Source organism: Poecilia mexicana, unplaced genomic scaffold, assembly GCF_051168715.1.
Source record: "Poecilia mexicana isolate PSO_F unplaced genomic scaffold, ASM5116871v1 scaffold_19, whole genome shotgun sequence".
NCBI classification, from domain to species: Eukaryota; Metazoa; Chordata; class Actinopteri; order Cyprinodontiformes; family Poeciliidae; genus Poecilia; species Poecilia mexicana.
This window is the reverse complement of record NW_028263388.1, coordinates 3,450,405-3,476,654: the sequence shown is the minus strand read 5'-3', so window position 1 is coordinate 3,476,654 and position 26,250 is coordinate 3,450,405. Positions and strand designations below refer to the sequence as shown.

Genomic DNA, 26,250 nt, shown 5'->3' with positions numbered 1-26,250 from the left:
TATATATATATATATATATATATATATATATATATATATATATATATATATATATATATATATATATATATATATATATATGCATATATATATATATATATATATATATATATATATATATATATATACATATATATATATATATATATATATATATATATATATGTATATATATATATATATATATATATATATATATATATATATATATGAGATTATCTGATTATATGATATATGTGATTCTATAATTGCAGATACATTTGATGTCCAGAGTCATTATTTTTGGTCTGGTATATTAAAATATTTCAATTTTTAAATGTTTTAGTAATTTATTACTCATTTTAATGGATCATAATATTTAACAAGTAAGAACATTGAAGTAAATACATTTAAAATTGTTTTATATAGCTGAAAAACCAAGACTTCTTGTTGTCCGAGTTGGGTACTGTCTTTTTTATTAACCTGAAAAATGATGCAAAAACCTATGTTTTATTATTTTTCTTTTGTGAATTTGTTTTTTCTATCTTTTTTTAAACTGCCTAAATGGTCAATTTAATAACAACATCACATTAAATTAACTCAAAATAACCTTATTTTAAAAAAAATATGTGTCCGAGAATTTTATGTCAACTCTGTTACCATATGGTTTTGTCCCTGTAAATCTGTGAAATTGCCTTCTACGGTTATATAAACTGCATAAAATTAGGTCACTTACTTTTACTGATAAGACCTCAAACACAGAAAGGTCTATGTGCCATTCTCTGGGAAATATTTTAGTTTAAAAATCACAATCACCAGGGGTTATTGTTTTCAACGTCAATCTTGTTACCAAAGTATCATGAGAAAAATACCACAGATTTTTGATCAGAGACAAGTTTATTTAATGGTTTTTAAACCATTATCTCAGTGGTGTCATGTTTTTTCAGCATTTCTACTCACAAGTAGAATTTTTAATAAAAATGTTTGAAATGATCAATTCTGTTACCATCAACTCTGTTACCAAATAGGATAACAGAGTTGACAGTAACAGAGTTTTCAGTTCTAAATTATTATGGTCCTGTCAATTCTGTTACTAACACCAGCTCTGTTAGGTAACAGAGTTGACATGTTTATGACATACTTTCACAAAAAAAAAGGAAAACTGTTGTCCAGAGCACCATATACATTGTTGGTTGACTTCTGCTATGATTTAGTATTACTGACCAATTTTATTTCTAAAAGAATGATGGTTTTCAATGAGTTTTAATGAAAAAATGTTTGACCCTATGCGAATAACTGTGAAAAGTTGAGTATCTTTTGATTTTTTAAAATGTATTTTTAAGTAAAACATCTCCATTTAAAGTATTGGGGTAGTAGGACACTTGGTGTAATGGAATAAAAATATTTTAGTCTGCTAGAATTTATTGTTTTTTTCACTCACGGTCTATATTGTCCGTAACAGAGTTGACATACTGCAAAACATACGTTTTTTCTGAGAAAAAATTATAAAATATGTAGCTAATGTTTGGCAATTACAGATTTTTTTTAAGTTTAATGCCTTTTCAATAGACTACCTAAGAAACTTTTTAAGAAATGAAAAGTTTATTTTTTTGTCATTTCTTGAAGTGCCAAATGTATCTCCAATTATAGAATCACTCATATATATATATATATATATATATATATATATATATATATATATATATATATATATATATATATATATATATATATATGCATGTATGTATGTATTCTGACATTCAGCCTTTTTGAACAAAATATGAGTATTGACTCATTCAACATTTATGAATATATCTAGTAAAAACAGCAGTAAGGATCGTGAGCGGTGACCGCTGCAGCAGGCAGGAATCTGGGCGCTAGAAGACAAGGGGCTGGGTGAGCGGTTACAATAGCGGGGCCTGCTTGCTGCTGGCAGGGAGGGCCACGCATTCCTCAGCGTGCATCAGCACTTCAGCCTGTCTCCACTGGCCTACGATGGCCGTGTTCTCTGCGAGGCTTCCCGAGGCGCCCGGCTCCTCCCTGCACGCTGCAGCGGCCGGGATGCAGCCAGAGAGCCGCTAACAGAGGGGCGAGCCGACCGCTAACCCGGAGAAAAACGGGCCAGCCGATGCAGTGCTCCGTGAACCCTATCCCTTTTCCCACATAGCATCCTCCCATCATCCATCTGTCGGCGGCCGCATCACATGAGCAAAGCTCCGCTGTTGGCCCGTATCATGTAAAAGAGCCCTTACCCGTCGCCGACCACCACACATTTGATCGCTTGCATTTGGACAGGAGCTGGACGCTTTCCGGGAACCGGGGCTGGACAGTTCAGGGATCCGACAGTCCGCGCTGAGGGATCGGATGAGAGCAGCGGGTTAGTCCGCTTGGCGATGAAGCCGCAGTGAAAGAGGTCGATGACGAACTGCGCCGACTTTCTCCGGGAACAACCGAGTGTTGTTAAAGGGACAGGCCGGACAGAGAGACAAACGGTGGAAATGCCGCGTTCCAGGATGTGAAAATGACGTCACAGTCAGCCAGGCCGTTTTCCAGTTAGACGTCAGACCACAGGTGGGATTGTTCCAGTGATCAGGCTAACATCTGCTAACAGATACTAAACTGACAGCTGGCCCAACGTACTACAGGGTAGTAGTACACTGTTTGACTTGGGGCCCCTGTTCCTGTCCCATTACCACCAGAGGGCAAAGTAGGCTCCACCTTAATGAAGAGTTGCACTACTTCAACATTTTTACTCAAGTAAAAGTAAAAAGTGGCTTTCTAAGAATTTACTCAAGATTAAAAACGTATTTGGTGAAAAGGCTCATTTAGTTCTGGCTAACAGATCAAAACATCTGTCTGATTATGAAAACATGATGCAGACGAATATAGAAAACTACAAATACATACTATTTTAAAGACGAAAATAACAAAAGAATACACATAAATGATGTAATTAAAAATAAATTCAGGTATATCGAGCTCCAACGAAGCCATGTCCAAACTCAGACTATCACAGAGAACAGCTGCAGAATAATCTATATCCAACTTACTGAAAACATAAAATATATCTGATAATGTAATCAAAAAAACTGAAGGAAGAGGTACATTTTATATTATCCTCTAACCTTAGATGTTCTGTAAAATTGTAACTACGGTAACACATCAATGAAGATCATTATTTGCAAAAATAATAAAATAAACACTTGTACTGATAATGATAGAAGAAAATAGACATTTATTTTGTTTTTTGACAAAATCACAAAATGGAATACATTTGAAAAAATAACATGATACAAAATATTTCGTTGTTTCATTTTAATGTTTACAGTCTGTAGGGCAGTGGAGCAGAAAGAACAGAGCTGCTACAGCTGCACCATGAGAAGCTACTGTCTCCAGTCATCATCACCATGGTGACCATGGGACAAGAAAAGAAAAAAACAAAAAAACTTTGCATGAATGTTGTCCACCTCCAGTTACCACACAGACACTCCCAAACATACACCAGAGAGCAAAGGGACCAGAGTGGGGAGGATGAGCCCCAGCCTGGTCAAAAATGAAGACTTATGGGTTCAGAGCTCTTACTGACTTCTAATGTCAGCGTTTCATGGCGTCTAAAATCTGTCAGTCAGTTCCAGTGAGGTGTAGTGACTGGAGCAGCAGCAGGTGTTCACTGGTTATGAGTGGGATTCCTCTGGACTACTTGTTGGGGCTGCTGTAGTGTCCCAGCGGGGAGCCTTGAACGTAGCTGAGGATGGCGCTCTGCAGGTAGCTGGCTCTCTGGGCCTCGTCCTCCTTCATCCGCTGGATCTCCACTTCCTTCAGCCGCAGCTTTTCCAACAGGGAAGACTTTTCACTCTCTTTGTCAAGAAGCACTTCACGGTGATTATTTGTCAGAACTACGAAAAATGAAACGCACAAAAATGGCATGATATATGTAACAAGTGTGTAGTTTTATGTAATAAATTAGAATATTAATGAAAATTTCATGTATTTCAGTAACTCATAAGTTATATAATATAGAGACCTCCCACATTCTCTATACTTTTTTTTGTTCAAAATATTATTATATAATTTAAGGTATGATAACTTTTTCTTGTTTTGTAAATGAATTAAAACTGAAAACATCCAGATTTTTCACTCTGTAAATATATTCATAATCTTCAACACATTTTTATTTGGAGTGAAGTGAAAACTGGATGAAGTTTATGAAAATACGCTATTTTTTGTTAGAATTATTTTTTACTATAGGTTAAGATACAAAAAAAACCACCAAACAAATAAAACTAAACTTCTTGTTTCAGCTAAAGTTAGGATGATCTAAATTATTTCTGTTTTGTAAGAGTCAGAATTTTCTATACATTAAGAACACTATCCAATACAAATAAGTGAAGCTAATTTACAATTTTATTCTGCTAATAACTAGCAGAATAAAATCATTCACTTTAAGAAATATTTGAACATTTATTCACAGGAATCTAAATGAACAGCTCATCACAAAGGCAAATAATTTGTGGATTACAAATTATTTAGCTCAATCTGAAGTTAAGATGAAGATATTCTGCTGTGAAATGTTTGCCTGCTGTTAAGTCCAAAATTATCCACACATCTAGTAGATTCAGATTTAAGATTATTTTCATTCAACAAAGACATTTGTCTCTGGTCAAGAATGTTCTATCAGATAATTAAACAATGCAAAAGGAGTATTTTAACTGTTTTCAATTAAAAAATTTTAATTGAAAATTGTTTACAATTTTCTCTTCATCTTTATTAATATTACAGCAATCAAACCTTAATCTGTCGTTCTGTCCAGAGACTTTGTCAGGACTCTTCCTGGGCCACTACAAAATATTAATGTCACTTCTGAGGGGAAGAAACATCTAGATCATGATAAAATATTACATTAAACCAAAAATCTGACAGGAATATGAATGATTTTGAGCAAACTGTTTACTAATAGATCAGATTTTTGAGATTTCCAAAACATTATGCAACTTGAAACAAAGCAGTAAAATAAAAAGTGTATAATGTACCTTTCATCTCTCTCTCCAGAGCACTGATCTTTGCTTTGAGCCCCTCTTGTGCCGTCCTGTCTGCCTCCAGCTGTCCAATCTGCTCCAGCAGCTCCACTCTGACCCTGCTCACCTCAGCCATCTTCTCCTGCTCTTTTCCAGACAGATCCTGCAACAACATGCTGTGTAGGAAGGATCCACACCAAACAGCTGCTAGCAAACCCACCCAATTAAAGAAGGGCTGGGCGGTGCGGCAGAAAAACCTATCACCGTGTAAGCGTTTCATATTAGTCCATATCAATAATTAGTGATTACTTTTTTGTTTTGTCTGAAATACTGCCAAGGTGTGAGCTTTATTACTCAACAGGTTGTTGCTAGGTAACAACCTTTTTTTTTTTCTCGTCACATAGAGGAATTATCAGACGACGTCACATTGCGTCAGCAGCCACTCTACTGCCGCCTGCAGAAGGCAGGCAATACATTATTCTAACTATTTAAATTATTTACAATCAGACTAATAAAATCATCAACAACTCGCTGCCAGCACAGATCACCTCTCTTCACCCGGCACAAACTAACACACGCAGCTTTGAGGGACCTGCAGATGTCAGAGGCTTTATTTTTAGTACTGTGTGAACCTCGAACTACCTCTGGCTCAACATGCTGCAGTTTTGATTTCAGCTAGTGGCTGAAGAAATGATTGTATTTCATTCGTCCTTTGCCAAATATGATTTTTTTTTTGTTTTTTTAATGTTTTTTTCGCTCTCTTTTTTAAAAACTTACATTTTAGGAAAACTCTATTCTAGTGCTCGTCTTATTTAGAGAGACTGGACATATCTCGTTGAGAGCTGATGATGTTACCATGAATAAAACTGCTTTAATATTTCCAGAAATATTAATATTGCCACTGCAGTTTGGGCCATTTTGCCTCATTTATTCACTCCCATGTAATGTGTATTAATGGGTCACTAATATCAATTTGGTAGCATAACTTATTTTATCACAAAGTGATAAACAACTGAAGCATACTGACAACATAATAGCTCATGTTAAAACAGCAAGATAAATGTGGGTAACCATGGCAACCAGTGAGCACTTGAAGACTGTCGGGTCTTTCTGGAGCATCCGCTGTGTTTACAAACAGATAATCCCTCTAAGGGCTCCACCTGGTCTGGTGTTGGAGCACATCCTGTGTGTCTCAGTTGTGTCTGAATTCATTTTCAGCTGGTTTTTCAGAACAGCTGATTAACAAGCAGCAGCAGGCGGCTGGGCGCCTACCTGCTGAAGCTCCTCTATCCGGCGCCGCAGGCCGTCCGTCTCCATGCTCTGGTGGCTGCTCTTCGCCTGCAGCTCAGAGATGCTTTGTTTCTGCTGGGAGCAGTGCATCTGCAGCTGCTGCATGGATGCACGCAGGGAGCGTAGCTTCTCCTCCAGGGATGACACGTGCTCCTGCTGCTCATGAAAAGAAGCGTGGACGTGAGGTTTTGAGAGCAGGAAGACTTTCTCTTCTGTTCAGGCGTCTTACCTCCTCCAAGCGCATTTGAGTTCGCACTTTTCCCAGTTCCTCCTCCGCCTGGGCCCTCTCTGTCACAACGGCTGCTTTAGTTTTACCCAGCTCCTGCAGCAGACAAACAAAACCAAGTATCTGAAAAACTCTTACCAACTGTTATGAAATTATTCTACACTGACGAAAGGAAGGAAGCAGGCCTGATGACCTCTTCCAGCTGGATCCTCTGCGCCTCCAGTTTGAAGATCCGCTCCTGCAGAGCTCTCTCACTCTCCTCTAGATGTTGGCTGACGTTCTCCACCTGCATGATGATGTAGCTGTTAAAAAACGTCCGTCCAAAAATTGGCAGCAATACTGCCACCATGTAATCAGTCATATATGCCAAATAATTATATCAACTCTTTGAAACAAGAAAGACAGCAGTTCACAAAGGATCAGGTGTGATATCACCACACGTCTTTTACAAGACAAAACGCTTTGAAGGATGTTGAATTAACAGAGTTACAACATTTTGTTTCCCTTTGGGATCAATAAAGTATTTCTGAATTTTGCAATGGATTGAAACTGAGAATAACATGTTATTCATGCGCGGGTTCGAGCTGTGATGTGATGCATGTTGTGTGAACAGTGTGATGACTGTTAGGGTGGAGGACGCAGCACCTCTTTGTGTCTCAGGGTCTCCATGTCCTCCAGGGCTTGCTTGGACCGCCGCTTCTCTGACTCCAGCCGATCTGCGGGACAGACGGGACATGAGCCGGACCTTGTGTGGGAACACTGCCTGCTCCGGATACTCCTGCTACCTTCTGCCTTCATTAGCCGCATCTTGAGCTCTGCGGTGCTGTTGGTGAGCTCCTGCTTCAGCTCAAAGATCTGCTGCTGCTGAGACTTGCACCTGCATTCCAGCTCCTCCACCTGACACACATCTATTACTAACATGATCGCCACGTTCATATGCTACAGGCAGTCATCAGTTCCTCTGCTGCTGCTGCACAATTGCAAACAAAAGCACAACCTTTACATTTGATGCTAGTTTCAAAGACAATATCATGAAAAAGTTCAGGAAATGCAGTATATAAAAGCATAAAAGTTTTTTAAAAATGGTTTGCTTGTCATTAAATCATTTTTGGCCATTCTACTGGTGTGATGCAGGAAGACTCCTCCAGGACGTTGTTACTGTTCTGACCTTGGATTTCACAGGAGTTTAACCCCATTGGCCTGAAGCGACCTTCAGATCATGATTATGAATTAATGTAAAGCACTTTGAATTGCCTTGTTGCTGAAAATGTGCTATATCAATAAAATTGCCTTACCTTACCATGATCAAGCCTCTCCTGTAAAGCTGGAGGCTTTCACACACAGACGACTTTATGACCCAGAACATCTGTGCATGATAACCTGATTTATTTAAGAGCATTATGGGCTGTAACCAATCTCTGAGAGCCAGAACTCTGTTTCTATTGAAGAGGAATAAATACATAATTCACTCGATGAATTTTCTACTTTGACGTAAGGATTTTTTCTAATTTTCTCATTGGTTCTCTTACTCTCTATCAAAATATGAAACCAGAATAAAATGTACAGAATGGGCTTTTGTTTATGAGTGTGAGAACTTAGAAAATCAGCCAGGGATCAAATACTTATTTCCCACAATAAGAAATAGTCTTTGTAATGCCACAGGTGTGTAAAGTTAGACACATGATACTCAACAAGCAGGGCTCATACTTTACTCCTGAGTTGGCCATTGGTTTCCATCAGGTTTTGGATCTCTCTGTGGAGTTTTCCCTCCCTGAGGGAACTTTCCTAAAGGAAAGGAAGACAAACACAGAGGATCATAGCATAGTCCTGTTGGTTTGTTTGTTTGTTTGTTCGTTCTGTGAAATTGATGCTCGCTACCCAATCTGACTGAGCTTGAGCTGTTTTAGGAGAGCTCTGAATAGAAATGTTCACCTGTAGATGTAAAAGCTGGTAGAGACAAAAGACCTTCAGAGATCACTGCAGCAAAACGAGGTTCTACTGAGCCTGGACTCCAGGACTAGACACATTTTAAGGTTTTTATGTGTGAAAAAAATCCAATAAAATACAAGAGAAGTTTGTTTTAGAATATGAAAAATGTGGCTCAGTTCAATACCACTGCAAGGCGCCTGCAAATACACACTGTGTGTGAGCAAATCATTTATCCAGATCTGTCTGTGTAACTCTTTGCTTTAAAACACAAAACTCAGACAACAGCCCTGACGTTCTCCACTGTTTCAGCGTACCTCTTCCTGCTTCTTCCTCAGTCGGCTCTGCTGCTCCTTCTGCTCTTCTTTCTCAGCCTTCATGCGACACAGGACCTCACCCATACTCTGGCCTTTTTGCTCTGAGAGGGCCAGAGCTGCTTCTGTCATCTGCAACCTGCATTTTCAACAGAAACACCCACAAACCTCACTGCTTCCATCCATCTCTGCAGTCAGTCAGATGTAGCTTCTTCAGAGTAGAAAAACTCATCATAGTTAACTAAATATCTTTGGGGTTTGGGCAACATGTTTGAATTTTGTACAGCTTTAGCTTAATTTCTGCTCTGGTTGAGTCATTCTTTTAGCAAATTGTTTTTTTTAAATAAACAAGTCTTGCTCTTCAGCAGGAATAATATCAGAGAGTAGAAAGAAAGAATCTGAAGGAATTACTTGGCAGTGAGGGAGTTGATCGCTGACTTCCTCTCATTCAGAGCTTGTTGGAGCTGACCAATCTGAGCAGAGCTTGACCTGACATAAGAGGAGGTAAACACGTCATATTTAAAGAGACAGTAGGTCTATCATATTCATGTTGTAGGTAATAAGTCACAGACTTCATAAGCAAATTTGATTGGGTATATAGTGTCTGATGGCGGTAACACTTTATTTGAAGGGGGTTGAATAAGACTGTCATGACACTGTCATAAACATGTCATAACACCTGTCATGAACATCAATAAGTCTTCATGAATATTTATGACTGTTGTCATAAAGCGTCATTCGGTAAATTATGACACTTTTAATACAAAGTTGACATTATTCAAAATGTCTTTGTTATGACAGCTTGACATTAACCAATAAATCATTACTGTTTAAACGTTACCTTTAATAACATAAAGTTACCTAATTTTTAAAGTGCAATCAGTAATACTTTTATAACAAATTTATATCAGTAATGATTTCTTGGTTAATGTCAAGTTATCATAACAAAGACATTTTGAATAATGTCAACTTTGTATTAAAAGTGTCATAATTTACCGAATGACGCTTTATGACAGCAGTCATAAATATTCATGAAGGCTTATTCATGTTGATGACAGGTGTTATGTCATGTTAATGAAAGTGTCATGTCAGTCTTATTCAACCCCCTTCAAATAAAGTGTTACCCTGATGGCTTATTAGACCTGATGACCTCAGGAGAGTAATCAACAAGGTGTGTTACAGATGTTTAACAGGCTTAAGGACAGTCGAAGCTACACACCGTCTTATATAGGGAGTGTGTCCCTGTAGAGAAGACTGCTGTCCATAGCCTAAGTTGTATGCTTAGAGGTAACAAAGTCATATATGGTAAACTGTGTTTGCCATCTACAATCCGACTCTTATGTCTCGTTTCCACTGAGCGGTACTGAACCACTCAAACCTTTACTGCTAAGTGGAATATTGATCTGCTTAGTGGCGTTAGATTCTTCCCAGGTCAGTGTAATGATTACTAATATAGACTTGTCTAAAACAAATCTTCCTTTACTCATAAGTCTGTGTCATCTCACATAGGCATTAGTGAAGGAACTAAACCCCTTTTAATTTAGGTTCATTTAATAAATAAGTGTTTAAGTCTTTGTATTTAAAGAAGGTTGTGTATATCAGCTTTAAGAATAATTCAACAGCCAGTAATTATACAAAGTAAGTGAACTCACTTGGTGGAGCGTCCCATCTCCTCCCTCTGCCTGTCTATGGTCTCCATCAGGCTGAGGAACTGGAGGACAGTGAGGACAACCAGAGTCATGGTCATCATAAGGTATACACAAAACACTCATTTGAAATAAGATACAGTAGATAAGATAGAGAGAAGATTCTCTGTCTACTTACTCCAGACAGAATGTGCCAAACTGACAGTTTACCTGGCGACCCTTTTCTTCCTTCAGTGATTGGATCTCTCTGCTGAGGACATGGGTCTTGTTGCGGCTTTCTCTCAACGTGAACTCTCTTTCAGAGTTGTGTCCTGTGCTCTGCTCTAGAAGGGTCCAGAAAGTTCACAAAATGAGCCACACAGATGACAGAGAGTTTGTTGAAGCAGGTATATGACTCCAACTCCACCAATAAGGGTTTCTTTTCTCACTCAGGTGGACCAGTAGGAGTCTCTCCAGAACCTCCAACTGTGTTACATATTGAGCTGCCCAGTCATAGCAAAAAAGACTGCTATTCACTATTATTCCTGTCAATACTAAAATTATTTTGGTAACACTGCAAGTGTAGCATATTAAAAACAAAATATGCATGTCAATCTGGTGATTTCACTCATAGTATTTTTGGATGATTTTTATTGTTTTTGCTATATTTAGTGGAAATCACACTTACAGGAGGAGATATGCAACAGTCTTACCCAGAGCTTTGAGAATGTCACTGGGAATGTTGTTTCCTGCCATCTCAAGCTGAATTACACTCTTGTTCTTCTGCAGGGCCTCCAGCAGTGACCTCCCACCCAACAGACCGATGTTGTTCCACCTGAGGTCTGGAAAAGGAAGAGTGAACTATCATTAGTCACACAGCAAAGATGTTTGGTTTAAACCAACATCTCCACTACATCAGGAGAACTACAACAAAAACAAACACAACACATTAGGGACTCCTGAGACAATCAAAGATGCGCCAACATGTCTGTTGCTCTGCGGTTGGTCAGGACTGATGTGGGCAGTTCCACTTCACCTAGCTCCTGCAGGGTGCTGTTGCGTCTGAGGGCCAGCGCCAGCTCCGAGGCTCCGTGGTGGTTGATCTGATTGTTGCGCAGGTCCAGGTGTGTCAAAGTGTTGTTAGACGCCAACCCATCACAGAACAGCGAGAAGGACTCTTCCCACACACCCAGAGCATTCCACTCCAACACCAGCCTGAGAACAGTGTTCACACTGGGTCACTATTATCATATTATAAATGGCTCCAGTGTGCTTCCCTCCTCAGGCTGCAGGGATTTCATATTTATGGAAACCCTACAAAACAGTGCTGTCACAAGATTCTCCAAAAGACATAATTTTGTTCAAATTTGCTGTTACATCACTACATTTTGTACTGGCTAAAACAAGTAAAACCGCTGTTATAGTTTTACTGACAGCACCATTTTAGATAGACAGATGAAAATGACAGTGTGTTTAAAGACAATATGTCTCTAAATTCTAATGGCTTTTATTTCCATTGCATTGGGAATAATTGGCATCCTGTTTCAAAGCAAACATTAGGAGAAATGTATCAAATATGTTCTCCCTCCTCACATAGAGATGAATAAGGAATATTAAGATTGTTCAAAAACAGCAATGTCAGCATTTTTGTCTTTACAAATTCCTGGAATGTCTGTAAGAAGTGAAAATGTTTGTAGATTTCTCTTTTCTGTGAGTCACTGATTGAATCGCTTTGTGATTTTTATCCATGACAGATGCTTTACTAATCACCATTACTTCAGACAGCTGGCTTTCTCTACACTTGGTAAACATTTTAGTGAAAAATCACTAAACAATTTTCCCACATTGATAGAAAGAGGTTCCCTAAGTTAATATTTTTTCAGTTTTTTTGACAGATAAACTCACCTGTGCAGTGTCTTGTTACATCCCAGCAACTTGCCCAGAACCTCAGCTCCTGTAGATCTCAGATTATTTCCCTGGAAACAGTTTTCAGAAACTCACCGATAAAAAAAAAAGTCTGTATTCAGATGAATTATTTATTTTAAAGTGTTTCTGCCTGTGTGTTTAGCGTGTGTGTCAGATTTTACAGCTGTTACCTTCAGATCCAGACATTTCACTGATGTGTTGTGAAACAGTCCAGCCAAAAGCATCTTGGTGCCTGAAAGTCAATTCAAAAATGTAGACTGTTACATATATAGACATTTATTATTCAAAGGTGAATAAGATAGCTTGATGGCTTTTTGTTAATGCCAGTTTCTAAACAATACATCCCAGTGGTTTCCACTATTGACTTGTACATGGTACCCTCTCTTTCACTCATCTTGACGCAGATCAAACTCCTGCAGAGGCCTGCTAACGAACCATTCAGCTAATTATGGTGTTGGACCAGAGAAACATCCAGAATAAGCAGGGACCCATCCGGGTTTTGAGGACTGGAGTGTAGCACCTCTGTTTTATAGCGTCATAAAGCCAACATGGCTGACAGTCATACACACCTTCCTCTGTTAGCATGCAGTCACTCAGGGAGACCTCTGTGAAGACGGCATCCTTCTGGAAGGCCCTGGCCAGGATGCTGCAGGTGTCAGTGGACAGGCTGTGTCCACTCAGGTTCAGCCTGGAGCTGTGGGCAGCCCTGCTCTCCTGGAGCTGAGCCACAACACTCTCCTGGGGCTCCACCCCGCCCTCCTTACACAGCTGCAAGTACGTCCACCTGAAGTCTTCCATACTGGACAGAGCTGTTTGTTCTTCCTGCTGCCTGCCAGGACCTGAGCATTAGCTGACAGGAAATGAGATATTTTTATCAACAAACTGCTGCTTCATTCATTTCTGACACAATGAAGTTAAATAGTTTCTAAGTGTTGCTTTCAAATTGTAATCATTTTTCATTTTCAGGCTCCTCATGAAGCCGTAATGTCATCCACTGTTTCACTACCGTAAAGATTAGAGGTCAACCATCTGAGTGTGGTCAGTGGCAATTTAAACATTAGTGGACCTGTGGGCTGTTGGCTGATTTGTTGTTGTTTTTTCCCCATCTTTTATTTTTTATATGAAGGCAGCAGCTGATGCTAAGCAGCTATGCTGACTGGAGTTGAGACATCACTGTGGAGGAACTCTGGCCCACTCCACTTTAATTATTGGAATTCTGCCACACTTCTGCCAAGACCTCCAGATTCATGGTCTGAATGAATCTCAAGCAGCTCAAGCTCACTTTGATTATCCAGGGATAATCAAAGTGAGCTTGAGCTGCTTTTTGTGTTTATTCAGGTTATCTTTGTCTGATCTTAAACCCAGTTTGATTATCTGAAACATTCAAGAGGGACAAAAAAAGAAATAAAGTTTAGAAGTCACCGACTGACATAGACCTGTCGTCATGGTATCAACCTTCCAGACCGCTCAGGTGTTCTGGTTCTGGTCTGCTCTGTATCCCCAGAACCAGAACCAAACATGGAGAAGCAGCATTCAGTTTGTACGCTCCTCAAATCTGGAACAAACTTACAGACAACTGCAAAACAGCTGAAACACTGAGTTCCTTCAAATCTAGACTAAAACCTGTTTGCTTAGAGCTGTGTTCAATTCACAGATGAATTCCAGTCTTCATTCTACTATTTTATGACAACGATTTTGATGATATTTAAGAAAATTGTCCATTACTGAAATATGGGATGCAAATAAATTTGACTTGCCACAGAAATCTATGTTGCTCTAATACCCCTAAATAAAATCAAGTGCAATTACCCTCATAAATTATCTATATAGTAAATAAAGTCCACCTTTGTATAACTTTATCACAGTAAAGGTTGGAAGCATTATGATGTGGGGATGAGTTTCTTTGGCCCTGACAGGGTCAGGATCGATGGGGAAAAGGATGGAGCTGAGTCCAAGATAATCCTGGAAGAAAACTTGTTGCAGGCCACAGAAGACCTGAAACTGAGATGGCGTTTCACTTCCCAGCAGGACAAACTCCTTAAACGATTATCGTTTCGCTCAAAGTATCACAGATGTTCTCCTTCTAACTTGACTGACTATGAGCAATTTTGCAAAGCTGGTAGACACAAATCAGAAAACACCTGCAGCTATAAAGCCTATTGCAATGTCATATTAACTATGTGAATATGCAAAACACATTTGTCAGATTGTCATTTGTGAAAATGTTGAAACCTATGCAGCATTTTTTTCCCACTTTGCAATTATGTACCATTAAATCTATTGGCAATTATCTTGAAGGTATGACAAACAACATCCGGAGAATCACTTAGAACAAAGCAGCTGCAAAGTCTAAAGGTTCTGAAAACCCAACCGTCATATTTGACCATATTCTATAAGACAACCATTATGATGGTCCACACTGATGCAACTGGAAGTTTTGGCTGTAACTGAACCACAACAACTTAACCGCGTTAACACAGTGAAACCCAGAAACAGCGACGATATCCAGACAAACATGGCGTTTACTCTACAAACTAACAGTAAGAACAAAAAGCAAGACCAACCTCTGAGAGCAGGAAACAACTACCTAGCAGAAAGCAGTTGTTTCAGACACAGAAGCTAACAGAAAACAAGCCAGCGAGTAACCAGGAAATGAACTAAGACGCAAAGCATCTTGGTCAGTGTAGTTTTGTAAAAACGCCTTGGCCAAGCCTTCCTCTATGCTAGCTTCAGTTGACAAGACACAGCTTTACGTAGCTCTACCGCCCTCTTCTGGCTAGGTCGACCACTGAACAGACCTAATGATAATCAGAACAGACGAGTATTATGAGACGAGATAGCTATGTCATAATTATGAGATATTGTCTCATTATTGTGATACTAATTAAGATTCAAATTAAGTTTGAATCAGCATACTTCCATTTAGCTGTTTCATGCAGAAATATAGATTTTTCTTTATAATATAATGACTATCAAATATTTCATGTAATTTCAGAACTTCCATCCATCCATTTTCTTTACACCCTTGTCCCTTAGTGGGGTCGGGAGGGTTGCTGATGCCTGTCTCCAGCTAACGTTCCGGGCGGGAGGCGGGGTCACCCTGGACAGGTCGCCAGTCAACACAGAGACAAACACCTAAGGGCAATTTGGAGAAGCCAATTAACCTGACAGTCATGTTTTTGGACTGTGGGAGAAAACCGGAGTACCCGGAGAAAACCCACGCATGCACAGGGAGAACATGCGAACTCCATGCAGGAAGACCGTGGCCGGGAATATAACCCAGAACCTTCTTGCTGCAAGGCAACAGCTCTACCAACTGCTCCACTGTGCAGCCCAATTTCAGAACTTGTTATATCTTATTTTGGAATTTAAAAGGCTGCAAAGATTGGTAGTCATTTTCCAGATATGATTGTTTACCTCCTAAAACAGCAGAGGGCAGTAAAACACTATTAATTCGCTCTCCATAAAAGAAGAAGATGAACATCTCACAAAAACAAGCATGGCTGGGAATGTGAGCGGCGCAGCGGGACCAATAAGTTCTCTGTCTAAGCTTAAGTCTTTAAATGGATTGTTCGCCATATATAAGAAACAAGGGCCGACATCTGCTGATGTGTTAAACAAGTTCAAAGATACTTTGCTCAGAGGTAAGACTGCGCAAACAACAGCAACACGGAGGGCTACTGCTCATTAAAAAGCTTTACTTCTGTTCTTCCAGAGGCGGGAGTGCAGTACCCAAACAGCAGAAAGAGGAAGAAGCAGTATCTGAAGTTAGGCCACGGAGGGACCCTGGACAGCGCTGCTAGCGGAGTCTTGGGTAAGAGGCGTTCACTGTCTGCCAGGAGATCTGAGCTTTAGAGTTCCATTCCACTTTAATTCAAATAGGTTTTTGCATAGCAAACAATCCGACTGAGTCATAAGTCATTCAGTCCAATTTAATTCAATCCAGTATGAGTAAGCTGGTTTATATTTGATGAAAGAAGAAATCATTTACCATTAATTTTACGAGCTTCCTTTTTTCCTGAAAGACAGAAAACTATGCCTCACTCTTTCCTTTCAGTTGTCGGTATTGGGAACGGGACAAAAATGCTCAGCACGATGTTGACTGGTTCAAAGGTGAGTTTTGTAAAACAGCATGTGAAAATGGGGCTCAAAGCAGCCACACATTAACGGATAAAGGGACACGTTTTGCTGATAGCCAGGCATATAATCGAGGTTAGATTTTGTTTTTGTGTATTCTAATTATATCTTTGAAGAAATACGTGGCTGTGGGAGAACTGGGAAAAGCAACAGATACTCTTGATGCCACTGGAACGGTGATCATGGAGAAAGTGTTTGGTAAATGTTTTTCTTTGCAGCAGAGTTCCTCCATGTTTCTGCAGGGCTATAGTAGCGTTTTCTGTTCTTTCCTTCTAGAGCACATAACCAGGCTGGACATGGAGGAGAAGTTAAAAGCTTTTACTGGGGACATTATGCAGGTTCCTCCACTGTAAGTAACCCCATCTGAACAGAGAAGTTTTAATATAGGAGGAGAAATTTACTGATCTAATACTAAACAGGCGATTATCAGCAGACATGGGCTGGGAACCTACAAATTGGGAGAAGGACTTCAGCTGATCCCAGTAACAAGCTCCGCCTAGAAATAGGCCTGCTGGGACCTTCACAAGTCATCACACCCTTTAAACTTTTTAGCATTTGGTCATGTCACAATCAGACTTTGAGGGATTTAGTGCGGTGGACCAACTCCAGGTTAGGGTCAGATGTCCATCTACTTCATTTGGAAGCAGATGGACAATCTGTGGTTTTGAAAATGTTTTACAAATAACCTGAAAACTTTCTGATGTGTTTATCAGCTCCTTTAGAGTCCACTTGTAGAATCAGGTGTTTGGGGAAATGCCATGTTAATAACAAGAAGAATTTTGAGTCACTGACACACTAAATTAAAATGGCAGCAGTAGGATAGAAGTGTATAATCTGAACTACACAACAAGCTGGTGGAGGGGGGGGGTCAATGGGCAACAAGGCAAGACAAAGTTTGCCTCAATAGGGCAACCACAACATTTAGATATTGAGGCATGATGATGACCCAGCAAACCTCCCAACTATACAGGACAGTCTTCGTTCCACCTGTCAAATGAAACATGTTTGAGCTGAACGTCTTTATGAATATTTCCCCAGGGCTAAAGCAGTAACATAATATAGGAGGACACATGGTTTATTAGAACGTCATTCTTTGTTTTAGGTCCCGTTGCCAAAATGTTTTTTAATTTGGAGCGGTCCCAGAAAATGTGTGTATGTGGCCTGTGATACATTTTCTTTATTTTCATTATATTTTGTTGTACTGATCAGGTTTTTTTTTTTTTGGTTTTAAATCAGTTTTATTTTAATATCGGGTCCTGCGTTAATCTCTGTGGCTGCTTGTCTATGTCCACTTCATGGATCACTCATGTGGTTTTAGAACCTAGCCTTGATTTGAACTTCTCCAGCTTTCTCCCTGAACTAAATTATGTGAGACGTGAAGGTAGTCGCATGGCTATTGAAGTGACTTGAGGGAGGGAGAGAGACATGAATAAACGTATAAGGCAACAGTTGTTTACTTAAATATTATTTTTATCAAAGTTTTTATCCATTTACTGCCAAATCACATCAGTCTCTCCAGTTTTTTGTGATTCTGTAAACATGGAAATTGATGCAAAATCAACACATGCCCACGTTTTTGTACTAATGCATTATTTATTTATTATGCTTATTCCAAATTTTCCACAATAATGATCAAAAACATTGGGTTTAAGTGACTGCTTCCTCCTACCTGCAGGTGGCAGTATTTCACACTTACTTCTGCCTCAGTCTGCTGATGTCAAGTTAGTCTAATTGACATGACAAGTAACAAAAAGTCACATTTACTGTCATCCATACATCCAAACTTGTCAATTTTCTTCCCCAATAATGCACTTCTTTGTTTTGATGTGTGAAATGGGCTTTGTGATTATAATTTCGTGGCTCTTTTTGCAAGACAATGTACAGGTGCTGGTCATAAAATTAGAATATTGTGATAAAGTTCATTATTTTCCATAATGTCATGATAAAAATTAAATTGTCATATATTTTAGATTCATTGCACACCAACTGAAATATTTCAGGTCTTTTATTGTTTTAATTTTGATGATTTTGGCAAACAGCTCATGAAAACCCAAAATCCCTGTCTCAAAAAATTAGAATATTATGAAAAGGTTCTCTGAACGAGCAATAAAAATAATCATCTGAATCAACAAAGTAACTCTAAACACCTGAAAAAGATTCCTGAGGCCTTTAAAAACTCCCAGCCTGGTTCGTTACTCAAAACCGCAATCATGGGTCAGACTGCTGACCTGACTGCTGTCCAGAAGGCCATCACTGACATCCTCAAGCAAGAGGGTGAGAAACGGAAAGAAATTTCTGAACGAATCGGCTGTTTGCAGAGTGTTATATCAAGGCACCTCAGTGGGAAGTCAGTAGGAAGGAAAAAGTGTAGCAGAAAACGCTGCACAACGAGAAGAGGTGACCGGACCCTGAGGAAGATTGTGGAGAAGGGCCGATTCCAGACCAAATTAAATTTTCATCACCATAAAACTTTTCAGCAGATGGAAGCATGAAGTGCTCCAAAATCTTCTGATAGCTGCTGCATTGATCCTGCCCTTGATAAAACACAGTGGACCAACACCAGCAGCTGACATGGCACCCAGACCATCACTGACTGTGGGTACTTGACACTGGACATCTGGCATTTTGGCATTTCCTTCTCCCCAGTCTTCCTCCAGAGTCTGGCACTTTGATTTCCGAATGACATGCAAAGTTTGCTTTCATCTGAAAAAAGTACTTTGGACCACTGAACAACAGTGGTCCAAAGTGCTGCTTCTCTGTAGCCCAGGTCAGGCGCTTCTGCCGCTGTTTCTGGTTCAAAAGTGGCTTGACCTTTGACTTGGGGAATGCGGCACCTGTAGCCCATTTCCTGCACACGCCTGTGCACAGTGGCTCTGGATGTTTCTACTCCAGACTCAGTCCACTGCTTCCCCCAAGGTCTGGAATCGGCCCTTCTCCACAATCTTCCTCAGGGTCCGGTCACCTCTTCTCGTTGTGCAGCGTTTTCTGCCACACTTTTTCCTTCCTACTGACTTCCCACTGAGGTGCCTTGATATAACACTCTGCAAACAGCCGATTCGTTCAGAAATTTCTTTCTGTTTCTCACCCTCTTGCTTGAGGACGTCAATGATGGCCTTCTGGACAGCAGTCAGGTCAGCAATCTGACCCATGATTGCAGTTTTGAGTAATGAACCAGGCTGGGAGTTTTTAAAGGCCTCAGGAATCTTTTTCAGGTGTTTAGAGTTACTTTGTTGATTCAGATGATTATTTTTATTGCTCGTTCAGAGAACCTTTTCATAATATTCTAATTTTTTGAGACAGGGATTTTGGGTTTTCATGAGCTGTTTGCCAAAATCATCAAAATTAAAACAATAAAAGACCTGAAATATTTCAGTTGGTGTGCAATGAATCTAAAATATATGACAATTTAATTTTTATCATGACATTATGGAAAATAATGAACTTTCCATAAAGTTCATTATATTGAAATATATAAAAAAATATATAAAATTAGAATATTTCACAATATTCTAATTTTATGACCAGCACCTGTATATGCCATGGAAATCTCAGGTGGGCATGTACAGAAACGGTATTTCCCAGATGAAGCTTATGTTGTCCTAATTCTACAATTCTCAGGACAGTGAAGTTTTGTCGTTTGCTAGCTTCTCCGCCCTGAAGAAAGACGGCCAGCGTCTGTCTGTGTTGTTGAAGAAAGGTCACCAGGTGGAGGCCAAACCTGCACGGCCTGTCACCGTGCACAGCCTGACACTGCAGGAGTTCAAACCTCCTCTCTTCACTCTCGGTTAGCTCAAACTGCTCCATCCACTCTGAGTTGTTCTGTGCAGCATGATGACTCTCATTTCTTCCCTTTACACTCTGACTGTGTGACAGATATTGAATGCGGTGGAGGGTTTTATGTCAGAAGCCTGGTGGACGACCTGGGGAAAGGTAATGCTCCAGATGATCTCGGTGAAAGCAGCTGAGCTAAAATTGGTGTTTTGTAACGTGGCTGCTGTGTTTTGGTGCTGCAGCTCTGTCGTCGTGTGCTCATGTGAAGGAGTTGGTCAGGACGAAGCAGGGCCAGTTCACCCTGCAGGATCACGTGTTGCATGAGGAGCAGTGGACGCTGCAGAGCGTCGTTGGGGCGCTGCAGCCCTGCCCAGAGGAGGACCAGAGGACGGACTCTCCCAGATCCCCAAAGAACGCTACCTAACACTTGGCAGCGGGCTAAAGGAAGAGCTGTTTGGTGCCATCCTCTACCTGCTTTGTCCTCCAGAGAGAAGATCAGCTGTAAACATATGAGATCGTTTGGTTTGTTTAGTGACTGGTGGCAGAAAACTGACTGATGGTAAAACCATCATCGTTCTCCTGGAGGTCAGTGGACTAGTCTGAACTGGACTGTCTCTGCTCTTTATGGTTGGTTAAATATAATTATTGCTTTTGTTGAAGGTACAGTTTAAATTTAATGAAAAAATCTATAAAATTATGTAAATATGTAAAAAAAAATATTTTTTTTTACATATTTGTTAAAACTGTCACCATGGAGTGACAGTTTGAGATAATCTGAAAGATGGATCTCCACTTCCACCCTGAGCCATTATTGACCTGCAGAAATGCACCGTTCCTGACCAAAAACAACCAATCAGCGCCAGGATGCGGGTCTTGGCGCTATCAATGAATATCATGCACTTACTGATCAGTACACTAATGGTGGAGAAATGACACACAGTGCCACATGAAATTGTGATTGAGAGCAGTAAGACCATCCTGACTCTGATTGGTTTTTGGGTTTGTTTTGTTTTTTTTGTCTCATGTTGTCATGACATGGTGACAGTTTCTGCAAATATTAGAAACTTGGAGCCTTAGGAACCATTGTCCTCATTGAACCGTTTCATTTCACAGCATGTTTCAAATTAAGTTTATGGACTGTCTTGCTGTAATAAATGTCTCCACAAGAGGTCCCCACTGGGCCTTTTTTTTGTGTGTCCTGGTTGAACGTCTGCAGGTTCAGACCTCCAGCATCCTTCCTCAAGATAATCCTGACCATCTTCTCATTCTGGACCCTGGAATTAGCTTATCTTATCCTCAGGTTTCCTCCTTTCTGTGTTCAAGGATTGTTTTTTTTATTATTATTATTCTTTCCATTTGTACATGGACAGTTTCTCTCCTAATTGAACCTGTGTGTGTGTGTGTGTGTGTGTGTGTTATCCAGCTTTAAACTGCAACATAATATCCAATGTGACATACAAGTAATGAAAGAAAAAATAACAGCAAATTGAAGAAAACGATGGGCACAGAATCAGATATTAGTTTCAAGTATGTCCTGGAGAATTTACCCTGATTGCACTATCGCTAAACAAGATATATTCATGATTATTGATTTTTATTATTGAACAGCTACAAAGTTCTGTCAATGTGAAATGTTTAGAAAGATCAGGCATGAATATTTAAGACAGTGAAAGTGACTTTCCAGGTTTCCTGGTGGAATATCTGAGTATGTGAGCACAATTGTTACACAGATGCATAAAAAACTGAAAAAATCCCATCTCAATACTTTCATCCACATTTCTGATGTTAGGATTTAGTGACCAGACAGTCAAGTTTTTATCAGCTCACCAGGCCTGAGGTCAGTTTGATCTGTTTTGTTTGCGAAGCAGCAACCAAACGTGTCGTCATTCCTCCATGTCTTTACAGGCTTTGCTGCTCTTCATCCATGGATGTGATGGCTCTGCATTAAAATTGAGCGCTTTAAAAGATTAGAAGATTTATTTTTTATTTTTGTTCTTTTGGGTCATCTTCATGCCAGTATCTTGCCTCCATTTTGCTGTTGCCTGGTTGTGATCCATCCACCTTTAACAGTGGGGAAATACCAGTTCAGTTAAAAAATACTTTATTAGTCCAGAGAGAAAATAAATGTAACCATGCTTTATGTTTAGACTTGTAGATGCTGATAGCAGGAAGAATCTCCTGTAGTGGTCTGTTTTACAACGGCTCTAAGGCAGCCTCTGACTGAAGACATGGTGGTTATGTTGTGTGAAGAGGATGATCAGGGTTGTTATTAATGTTCTCGATTTTATGAAGAATCCTGTTGAATGATTAGATTCAATAGGTGGATGTTTCCTCAGATGGATGTCATGCATCATCCTGGCCTTGCAGACATCCTGGCAGCAGAGACGACAACCTGGTTCTGCTGCACACACCGACTGGCTTCTAGATCCAGCTGTGCAGAACGGATTATGAGGAGAATAAGAGAGAGTAATGTTTCATATTATAAACAAGTACCAGAGTCCATGTTTCATATGAGCTGAGGTGAAGGAGGTTGGTGGGGTCAGTAGTGTGGTTGATATGTTACTCCTGTTCGAAACGTGCACTGCACTATTAATGCATGCAATGGAACACACGTAATATATATTTCAGGTGCTCGGTCCTCTCCAGTGGACTGTGTCCATCGTTAGCATGTCCACCAGCTGAATCTGGTGTTTGAAGGTCCTGATCACCTCTGTAGCGACTCCCTGAAAGGACACAGGATGTAGATGGAGCCTATGCTGTCAGACATCCACTGCTATGACCACAAATGAGAATCTTCTGGTTTCTAGCGATTCGATTTGATTCCGAATTGTAGGCTCATGATTCGATTTAGAAACCAATTTGTCTATTCAAGCAGTCTAGAGATTCTGTTTAAATTATAACTGACAAAATTAAAGTGATAAAGGTACATGCGATTCCTGTATCAAGTTCTATCAGTTTATACTTAAGCAAATGTAGGTTTGTGCATAAATTCTGTAATTTAAATTACCAGTATTTTGTTAGCTTAGCTAGCTTTCCCTTAGATGAAAAGATATCAAAGAATTATTGAAAATGCATACCGTCGTCGAGGGCCTTCAGTGGCTGAGTGGACGTGTTGTGTGACATATAGCATACTCGCTAGTAGGAGCAACAGTGACATAAAAATTAAACACCTTTTAAAATCTTTGAGCATTTTGAACTGATTCATAATTTCCAGAATTACGAATTGCTTATTCTTTATAAAATGTATTTATTTTTTGCAGCTATAGCTAGATATAGTTAACCCTTTCATGCATAGTGGTAACTAAAAGCCATTTTCTTGAGCTTCTTGTTGATTTTTATGTTATAAATGCACACAGACCACTGAAGTGGACACTAATGCATCATAAAATACACTATCACCTTCTGGCAATAAGCTGCAAATAAAATAATTTTTGTTATATCCAATATGGCTGACAGACAAAAAAAGCATGCCAACCAACCCTGTCCCTCGTCCTACTGTAGGGGACTCTTGCAGGTAAAATATTGTGACATCAGATAACCCCTAAAGAACAATACTACTGACGTATTTTTCAAATAACCACTTTGTATTTGGAAAAAATTACAATTGAACACCTAATAAAATATTTTTAACAAAAATTTTCTACCTTTTTATGCCTTAAGAAAATTTAAAAAAAAATGGGAAAAATCCTGACACAAAGGATCATAATTCATGCATTAAAGGGATATATTAGTTATATATATATGGATATTTTATAGATTCATTCAAATATTTATTATGTGAAAATTTGACATTTTTGTTTAAACTGAACAAATGAAATTATTATTTATTATTATTATTATTATAGATCTATGACAGAGGAACTTATACGATGTAACCTTGCTGTTTGTAGGGAAGATTCAGCAGCCATCATAGTGAACGCACCTGCAGACAGGTGTTAATCCATGGCACACATCAACATGGAGGAAGGTGGCGCCAGCTGCCAGGGCGGATGGGAGAAGTTATCAGTAGATTTTGGACAGGAGTCTGACGCCAGGAGAGGCTGGTTGGATCGATATGCCGCAAATATTGGCCGCTGAGAGCTTCTTTTAAGTCTTCAAGGCCGCTCATTTGTGTGTTTGCTGACTTTATCTAAATTACGGCCGTTAGAAAGTAGCATGTAGCGGAGCGCTCTTTAACCACGTTATCGAGCCACTGGATTTATTGTGGGAACCCTGACAAAATGCCACCCTGACCCCATGCCGCGGTGGGTGGCGGGGGGGGGTTATTAGCTCTGATGGACAATAGCACGTGCAGGTGGGGCCCCTGACCTGCCCTGTCCGTGCTGTAACTCTGAAACCCAGAAGTCCCAGGTTATTCTTTAACACTTACTGAAACTTGCTTGACAGAATAAACATGCACTTTGGGAGCCATTATAACAATTTGCATTTATTGCCATTATCATCATTTTACTGGTGATCTCCTGATACATGAAATTCACAGGAAACCTCCAAACATTCAAATCATGAGATAATCACCCTCCATTCAGCTGCCATTCACAATGGATTGCAGCTGACTTGTAGGCGTTTAACTTCCAATAGTAAAGATAACACTCCAAACTGTTTGAGACCTGAGGGTAAATCCAGGGCCAGTGTTGTGGTTTTACATGGCCTCCTGTCAACTGACAACCTTGGTTCTGGAGAAAGCGTTGGTGGTGGCTGCTGGCAGATAGGACAGGTGTTGAAGGACAGGTGTTACACCAGATTCTGGGACCAGCAGATATTCAGTTTGGTTTATTTAAATTGTTCCGATTCATGACAAGTGTTGCACAAGACAGTCGATTCAGCCATATTAACAGATTCTAAGCAAGCTGCATGGGACTCTTGTTATAAACCAATGCAGTCAAATTCAGTTTATTATTCCTATTGCTTCAGTTTTCTATCTAAGTAAACCCAGCAGACTGATGCACTTATTGACCTGTGATAGTAGTCATTTGCATTTTGTCGTTGGATTTCCCTCATACTAAGCAAGCATGTGAGAGAAAGAAATGTCCTTTAACAGGAAGGAATCTTCAGCAGAACCAGAACCTGGCTGAATGTGACCAGCCGTCTGCAACGACCGACTCAGGTTCTGAGAAGACAGAAGAACTCCTCTGATCCTAATTAATAAAGGATCTGAATCCTTTCTACTCTCAGGAACTCTAGGATCTAGCGGTAGACCAGGAACTCTAGGATCTAGCGGTAGACCAGTACTGAGAGCAAAGCGCTCTGTTAGAAACGTTTGGAACTATACAACATCTGATGGAATTTGACTGTCTTGAAGATGTGAGAGGACAATCTTCAGTTTCTGTTCTGGATTTCACAGGAAGCAAATGAAGGGAAGCTAAAATAGGAGAAATCTCTTTTTCCTCTCTCTCTTTTTTTTAAAAACTTTAATCAGAACTCTTGCTGCGGCATATATTGTGGCTCCAGGGGGCGCTGTTAAAAAGCAGGACAGAAGAACAGATTGCTACATATTCAGACACCTGAATCAGAATCAGTTTTACTCAGTTGTGTGCACGTTTGTGCACACATAGGAGTTTGACGTTTACTTTGCTGTTCGGTGTTCATCAGGAGGCAGCCTAACATAAAAAACACTGTAGACATTGAATTCATTTTTTATGTGACAAAATTGATAATAGAACATTTTAAAATGTGACTTCATATAACTTTTTAAACTAATTTGAATAATTAATCACTGTACTGAATTAATTTGAACGTGAAATTATTAATTTTTTTTTGTAAAGTGCCTTTAGACTGCATTTTTTGTGAACTGGTGTTATATAAATAAACTGAATTGGACAGTCAGCTACGTTTACCAGTGATTTAACACATTAGTGAAAAGACCGATAGCCTATTAATGCACAGAGCAGATAAACATGGAGCCAAGTCAGGGATAACAGCCAATAGGACAACAGATCACTATCCGTGCTGAATTTGATGATTTTGTATTTTTGTGTTTATGATGTAAAGCACTTTAAATTGCTTTGCTGCTGAAATGCACCGTATAAATAAACCTGATTGAT

General features: G+C 39.6%; 3 protein-coding genes across 3 annotated transcripts in view; 1 reads left to right on the top strand and 2 right to left on the bottom strand.

The window, feature by feature from the left end:
• The window catches only part of rac3b (Rac family small GTPase 3b), an 18,223-nt gene extending 15,721 nt beyond the window's left edge, over positions 1–2,502 (bottom strand). Inside the window, exon 1 of the mRNA XM_088000996.1 lies at positions 2,232–2,502. Within this exon, the coding sequence (XP_087857122.1) occupies positions 2,232–2,266 (35 nt within the window). The 5' untranslated portion in view covers positions 2,267–2,502. The remainder of the gene's footprint in view (positions 1–2,231) is intronic.
• Positions 2,503–3,194: 692 nt separating this feature from the next.
• lrrc45 (leucine rich repeat containing 45) lies at positions 3,195–14,972 on the bottom strand. The gene is made up of 18 exons (XM_015014212.2): positions 14,866–14,972; positions 12,871–13,151; positions 12,472–12,533; positions 12,281–12,351; positions 11,412–11,590; positions 11,089–11,217; positions 10,607–10,719; positions 10,403–10,461; positions 9,162–9,239; positions 8,754–8,889; positions 8,218–8,295; positions 7,296–7,407; positions 7,156–7,226; positions 6,704–6,796; positions 6,514–6,606; positions 6,267–6,440; positions 5,010–5,157; positions 3,195–3,875 (listed from the first exon to the last, which is right to left on the bottom strand). The coding sequence occupies exons 2-18, from the start codon at positions 13,097–13,099 to the stop codon at positions 3,676–3,678; spliced, it is 2,025 nt and encodes a 674-aa protein (XP_014869698.2). The 5' UTR covers positions 13,100–13,151; positions 14,866–14,972; the 3' UTR covers positions 3,195–3,675.
• Positions 14,973–15,541: 569 nt separating this feature from the next.
• Positions 15,542–21,381, top strand: trub1 (TruB pseudouridine (psi) synthase family member 1). Its single transcript, XM_015014215.2, has 8 exons — positions 15,542–15,945; positions 16,017–16,115; positions 16,359–16,414; positions 16,555–16,636; positions 16,715–16,787; positions 20,083–20,222; positions 20,312–20,368; positions 20,452–21,381. Exons 1-8 carry the CDS (start codon positions 15,801–15,803, stop codon positions 20,631–20,633), a joined length of 834 nt encoding a protein of 277 aa, XP_014869701.2. The 5' UTR covers positions 15,542–15,800; the 3' UTR covers positions 20,634–21,381.
• Positions 21,382–26,250: the final 4,869 nt, after the last annotated feature.